General features: G+C 47.2%; 1 protein-coding gene across 1 annotated transcript; it reads right to left on the bottom strand.

The window, feature by feature from the left end:
- Positions 1 to 2,036: 2,036 nt before the first annotated feature.
- LOC138849891 (heat shock protein HSP 90-beta-like) lies at positions 2,037 to 3,558 on the bottom strand. The gene is made up of 2 exons (XM_070074945.2): positions 2,534 to 3,558; positions 2,037 to 2,416 (listed from the first exon to the last, which is right to left on the bottom strand). The coding sequence occupies exons 1-2, from the start codon at positions 3,540 to 3,542 to the stop codon at positions 2,208 to 2,210; spliced, it is 1,218 nt and encodes a 405-aa protein (XP_069931046.2). The 5' UTR covers positions 3,543 to 3,558; the 3' UTR covers positions 2,037 to 2,207.
- Between the last annotated feature and the right edge of the window lie 3,408 nt (positions 3,559 to 6,966).

The following is a 6,966-nucleotide window of genomic DNA, read 5'->3' as shown; positions in this document are numbered from 1 at the left end:
AGAGACTCAGGGGACTCACCCAGCACAAGCAAACTTGTGTGTCAAGGGAGAGGCAAGAGAAAAGAGTAACCACTCAGGGAACAAACAAAACCCCCCACCATCACTGCCTGAAATGGCCTCATTTTTAAAAAATCACAAACAGAACGAAGCATATTCTCCCTGTGCCATTCTCTTTCTAGAGCTGTAAGCAGCTGGAGAGGGTGGAGAATAGATTGTGTTGGGAACAAAACAATTGCCCATGACATTTCCAGAAGGAAGGGAATACTAGCTCAGAAATGGTGCAGCTGTGAGGAAACACCGTGTTGAACTCTAAGTTTGTCTCATGAACTTATTCTTAATACTAGCAGGCAAGGATTTAAAAAAACGATTCTGTGCCCATCCTAAAAGTCCAGGTTCCATTACTTATTGCTTATGGTAGTGACCGGTTTAGACGAGCCTGGTCATTGTTTGCAGGTCTTCAGACAGATGACAGATGGTATCATACTGGAACATGAAATAGCCATGGTGTTTCTCACAACATCTGTAGAGGCTGTCCCATCACCAGGTTCCTGGCTAAGGTCAGGTCAAGGGCATGATCCTCCTATCTCTATAGTTATATACTGTGTCTTCTATATATTGACCTTTGAAGTAAGTGTTTTGATCTGGGAATGTTGGCATTACAACTACGTATTTTTTAATTTAAAATATTTATTTATTTGTTTGAAAGGCAGAATGATAGAGGGAAAAGGAGAGACAGCGTGAGATCTTGCGTCCACTGGTTCACTGTTCACTCTCCAGATGGCTGCAGCAACAGCTAGGTCTGGGCCAGGCTGAAGCCAGGGGCCAGGAAATCCATCCTGGTCTCCCACATGGGTGCCAGGGTCCCAGGCATTGGGCCATCTTCTGTTGCCTTCCCAGGGCAGCACGTGAGCGGGGAGCTGGCTCAGAAGTGTAGCAGCTGGAACTCAGACTGGCACTTCAGTATAGGGTGTGAGTGTCGCGAATGGCGGCTTAACCTGCTGTGCCACAGTGCTGGCTCCTCCAGCTGTTCTCCGATGGAGGAGAGGAGCTGGAGAATTTCCTCTTTTCAGAACTCTGCGGGTGAGGGTGCACCCAGGCTGCGATGCCAGAGGTACGGCTCTGACCCCGCTTGTTGGACAAGTGGCGGTTCTCAGCCTCTCTCTCGCCTCTTCTGTATACATGGTGATTGACGTTCTCACGCACCACACATCACTGCGCATATTTCTGAATGTTGATGAATCCCCACAAAACATTGCAGAGAAGTAAGGCAAATAGTATCACGGTTTTATGGTCTTCATAAAATATATTTTATAAGCTTCTGAGGAATGAATCGGCCTTTTAGAGATCTCAAAATTTGTCCTTTCACAAAGAAAATACGGCTTATCCAATTTCAAAAAAAAAAAAAAAAGACTGAATGTATAACTTGATGCTTCTCGACTCTCACTCCATAAGTCATATTAACAAGCCAGAAAGTAGGCACTGCTAAAAAATAAGCACAAATAAGACATTTCATGAAAAAAAATCGCAAAGAATGCAGCATGCAGATTTATCAATTCTCAGCATACTTTTCTCCTATGAGTAATATTGCTGATTCACTTTGCATAATCATTTTGTCTCGCTCTGATGTGGAAATAACAGTTTCAATGGCACTAACTAGCTCAGTTCCAGCCTTTTCCTTACTCGTGCACTGAACATACCGGGCTACCCGTCAATCATGTTTCTTGACTTATTAGTGTATTCTTCCCGAGGTCAACTAAAAAAGTCAAATTATTTAGCGATAAAACCACGACTCAGAATACCTACAGGCATGCCTAATCCCTGAAGAAATTTTTAAATGGAGAAAAGTGGTTTTGTTCTTATTATAAAAAGCCTATTAAATATGCCTGTTGACTAAAGGTAAAGCATCCAGTGTAGAAAGTTGACTTCTCCTTTATGTAATCACAGCCTACAAATAAAACTTTATTAACATATTGGAGAACACCATTCCATATGTATTTGTATGTAAAATATATAAAAATTTTAATGGATATATGAAGTTTTTTTTGTATAAAACGGCATCATCTTTATTTTGCATACTTTAATTTCAGAACAAAATAAACAAGAAAACCCCACAATACACAACATCCAACCCCATTGTCAAGTTAAGGAGGGGATGGGGCTTGAGGCCCTTGTTTCCTGCCGTAAGACACAGGACAGGAGAGAGACCACTAGACAGCAGCAGGGGAGCCAGGTGGGACAGGGCCACTCAAGGCTGTTGTGGGAGCCACGGGGATACTATACAGAGGGCAGGAGCTTCCAAGGAGTTCCCAGTCTACTTCTTCCATGCGGGAGGCATCCTCGTCTCCCTCGAGAGGGGGGATCTCCTCCGGAACAGCTGCGCTGGGTTCCTCTGCTGCCACCTCATCTTCATCAATGCCTAGGAAACAGAAAATAGGAGGTTCCAACCGCACAGCACGGAGGGAGGGAAGTGTGTCCCAGAATAGGCTGTGCCTCCCCACCCCCACCCGGAACCCAGGCACTGCTCACTCCATACCTAGGCCTAGCTTGATCATGCGATAGATGCGGCTGGAGTGGGTCTGGGGATCCTCCAGGGAGAAGCCGGAGGACAGCAGCGCAGTTTCAAAGAGCAGCACCACCAGATCCTTGACTGCCTTGTCGTTCTTATCCGCCTCGGCCTTCTGCCGCAGCGTCTCCACGATGGGGTGGTTGGGGTTGATCTCCAGGTGCTTCTTGGCCATCATGTAGCCCACGGTAGAGTTGTCTCGAAGTGCCTGGGCCTTCATGATCCTCTCCATGTTGGCTGTCCAGCCGTAGGTGCTGGACACGATGCAGCAGGGCAAAGACACGAGCCTATTGGAGATTGTCACCTTCTCAACCTTCTTATCCAGGATCTCCTTCATGAGCTTGCAGAGATTCTCAAACTTCGCCTTGCTCTCCTCCATCTTCTTCTTCTTCTCCTCCTCGTCCTCAGGCAGCTCCAGGCCCTCTTTGGTCACGGACACCAGGCTCTTCCTGTCAAACTCCTTGAGTTGCCGCACGCAGTACTCGTCAATCGGCTCCGTCATGCACACCACCTCGAAGCCCCGCTTCCGCACGCACTCCACGAAAGCCGAGTTGGCCACCGGCTCTTTGCTCTCCCCAGTGATGTAGTAGATGGACTTCTGTGTCTCCTTCATGCGAGAGACGTACTCGGACAGCGAAGTCATCTCGGAGGTGTGGTAGCGCAGCAGCTCAGAGAGGCGGCGCCGGTTGGTGGAGTCCTCGTGGATGCCAAGCTTCAAGTTCTTGGAGAAGGCCTCGTAGAACTTCTTGTAGTTCTCCTTGTCTTCCAGCAGCTCGGAGAGGAGCTCGAGGCACTTCTTCGCGATGTTCTTGCAGATGACTTTCAAGATCTTGCTCTGCTGCAGCATTTCGTGGGAGATGTTCAAGGGCAGGTCTTCGGAGTCGACCACGCCACGGATGAAGTTGAGATACTCTGGGATCAGCTCATCACAGCTGTCCGTGATGAACACACGGCGGAAGTTTTTTAAAAATGAGATCATCCTGTAACCTGTGTTTGCAACCCAACACCCCTCACTCCTGTTAAGCAGAGCAGTCGACAGGAGGCCTGTAAGCCAGGCAGGGCCAGCTGGTGTGGGGCCAGCTCATGGCCTGGACTTTGTCCTCAGAGCAGTCGGCCATCTTTGGAGGACTTCATCAGAGAGAGACATGATCAAACTTGCATTCAGAAAACCCCTGTGTCTGCAGTGGGAAGGGGACGTGAACAAACATGGAAAACCATCCTGGGCTGTTGCCATTTCCATTGTAGAAGTCCTGGGAGTTTAGCCCAGGGAGGAGGTAGTGCAGGTGGAGTGAAGTGCATGGATTTAAGATCTATTTTAGGCCGGCGCCGCGGCTCACTGGGCTAATCCTCCACCTAGCGGCGCCGGCACACCGGGTTCTAGTCCCGGTCGGGGCGCCGGATTCTGTCCCGGTTGCCCCTCTTCCAGGCCAGCCCTCTGCTGTGGCCAGGGAGTGCAGTGGAGGATGGCCCAGGTGCTTGGGCCCTGCACCCCATGGGAGACCAGGAGAAGCACCTGGCTCCTGGCTCCTGCCATCGGATCAGCGCGGTGCGCCGGCCGCAGCGCGCCGGCCGCGGCGGCCATTGGAGGGTGAACCAACAGCAAAGGAAGACCTTTCTCTCTGTCTCTCTCTCTCACTGTCCACTCTGTCAAAAAAAAAAAAAAAAAAGATCTATTTTAAACATTGGACAGCAGCTTCCTATTTTAAGTGGCTGTGGGGGACAGAGGGCAGACAGATCTTCCTTCTCCTGGATAACTCCCCAAACACCCACCACAGTTGAGGTTGGGCCAGGCTGCAGTCAGGAACGTGGAACTTAATCTTGGGTCTTGCAGGTGGATGGCAGGGACCCAAGAAATTGAGCAATCAGCTGCTGCCTCCCAGGGTGCTCATCAGCAGTGGGCTAGAATCAGGGCTTGGAACTGGGGCTTGAGCCCAAGTAGTGTGATGTGGGATACGGCCTCCCTAATGTGATGTGGATACGGCCTCCCTAATGTGATGGGGGATATGGCCTCCCTAATGTGATGGGGGATACGGCCTCCCTAATGTGATGTGGGATACGGCCTCCCTAATGCGATGTGGGATACGGCCTCCCTAATGCGATGTGGGATACGGCCTCCCTAATGCGATGTGGGATATGGCCTCCCTAAGCGGCATCTTGATTGCAGGGCCTTAGTCCCCGCATCAAACACCTGTCCCCATCCTGGCTATGAGCGGGCGTGGATTTGAGGAAGAGAAGGGGCAGAGAATCGGTTGCAGGCTTCTGGCAGGCAGGGTTGGCTGAGGGGTATCTGTTTTTTGAGTCAGGGAACAGCGGTGGATTCTGTTGGGACTGGCAGTGAAATCAGGAGTTCATTTTGAGTCTGCTGGTTTGCAGTGCCTGTGGTACATCCCAGTGCATTCCGTACACAGCTCCGGAGGGGACACGACTGCTGTATTAGTGATGGATGCATTGGTGATGGACGCTATGGAAGAAGACCCCTAGCGGAACAGACTAAATGGGAAGAGAGGGCTTGGACCCAAGGTTGCTCCAGGACTTTAAGGTGAGTGGAGGTAGAAGGAGGCCAAGCGGAGTGGACTACAGAGAGAGGGGAAACCTGGACGTGCCAAGGTCCCTGTGGTTAGGGACCAACTTTGTTTTTGCTTCCTGTTTGACCTCTAGGGCTTAGCACTGTTCCTGGGATGCGTGAGGACATGTCCAAAAGTTCATGGAAAAGTGGAATTAGAAGATGCATTTATTCTGCTACAGATATTTTTTGAAATCCATGCATAGTTTTTCCATGATACACATTTTCATGAACTTTTTGAAGATCTGTTGCTGTGCATTGATTTACAAATCAGGGCTAAACCAATTTATATCTCCACCAACAGCTGTGTGAAGGACTGCTCCCCCCACAACATCACCAGTGTCAGAGCTCCCTGTCCTGCTGGTTTGAAAGGCAAAGTATCTGTTATTTGACTTGGAGTTTTGCTAAGACTTTGTGCCTTTTTTTTTTTTTTTTTGCTTTGAGGGAGAGGTAAATTGTTTATATATTTTCTTGTTTTTCTGTTCAGATGGTTACTTTTCCCTTCCTTAAAGAGCTGAAGGATTTAAGGAGTTTAACTTTTTAATCATCCAGATGACAAACATGTTCTGATTTTCTCACTTGTTCATTTATAATATCTTTTTCATTAAACTAATTCAATTTTTAAAATAGAATTCCTGTAATTTTTAAATGAGCGATACAGGGACATAATTCAAAATTAAAAAGACCCACAGTTGCAGACTGAAAATCGCTCCCCTACCCTTGTACCCACCCATTAAGTTTCTGTATCCCCACCCAGCGTGATGGGTTTTAACATCAGCGCCCTGTGGAATTTTCCAGCTATTTCTGTGAATGGAAACAAGCAGTCACAGCTGACTATTTTTCCTCCTTTTATGTACATGAGAGGTAGGGAGTCGTGTAGACATTCTGTACCTCTGATTCCTTTTGCCATTTAATAGCGTATTTTGGAGTTCTCCCCATGTAAGTACTTACTTATCCTCATCACTCTCCTTAAAGCTGTAGAGTGTCCCGCTAAAAAAAACTTCCTCTAGGGGATGGCATTGTGGGGAAGTGGGCTAAGTCTCATCTCTGACAGCAGCCTCCCATACAGGAGCCAGTTCAAGTCCCGGCTGCTCCACTTCAGATCCAGGCCCCTGCTAATGCACTTGGGAGAGCAGTGCAAGATGGCCCTGTGCTTGGGCCCCTGCCACCCACATGGAGACCCAGACGGAGTTCCAGGCTCCTGGCTTTGACCTTGCCCACCCCTGGCCATTGTAGCCTTTTGGGGAGTGAACCAGTAGATGGATTTATTTTTCTCTCTGTCTCTCTGCCTTTCAAGTAAATAAATAAATCTTTAAAAAAAAAGCTTCCCCATTTTAAATTATAAAAACAGCGTATCATTTTTTATATTTTGATCATTTTAATGTTTGCACTTAGTATTTAGATGGTCTAGAAAGTATTTTCAGGAGGTTTGAATGAGACATTTTTCTTTTCCAAATAGGGTACCAGTTGTTCCCACAAAACTTATGGGCTAATCCATCCCCCCATTTATTTGAAATGTCATCTTAACTCAATGATGCATCTTTATAAACATCTGTGTCTGTTAAAAATAAAAGAACCTCCGTTTTCTCTGACTGACTGATTTGTCTGGGCCAGAATAGTGCTGGGGTGTTTTAATTTCTCTATTATCATTATGTATTTTGTTAGCTAGTAAGGCAAATGCCCTCTGTTCTAATTCTTTTCAAAATGTCTTCATTATTTTCTTGTCTTTTATTTCATAAATGACCTTTATAATTAATTAGTCGAGTTAAAAATCTTGTTAAAATGTTGATTGGAGTCGTATTAGAATTCAAAGATCAACGTGGCTAAATGATGTCTTCTG

Source organism: Oryctolagus cuniculus, chromosome 5 (assembly GCF_051225735.1).
Source record: "Oryctolagus cuniculus isolate XC-2025 breed Fujian yellow rabbit chromosome 5, ASM5122573v1, whole genome shotgun sequence".
NCBI lineage: Eukaryota > Metazoa > Chordata > Mammalia > Lagomorpha > Leporidae > Oryctolagus > Oryctolagus cuniculus.
This window is presented reverse-complemented; position numbering and strand designations above follow the sequence as displayed.

Excerpts from the sequence above, each read along its gene's own strand:
- LOC138849891 (XM_070074945.2), bottom strand. The coding sequence starts at position 3,542 with ATGATCTCATTTTTAAAAAACTTCCGCCGTGTGTTCATCACGGACAGC. Across the intron at positions 2,417-2,533 it reads CATGATCAAGCTAGGCCTAG|GCATTGATGAAGATGAGGTG; the intron begins GTATGGAGTGAG and ends TCTGTTTCCTAG.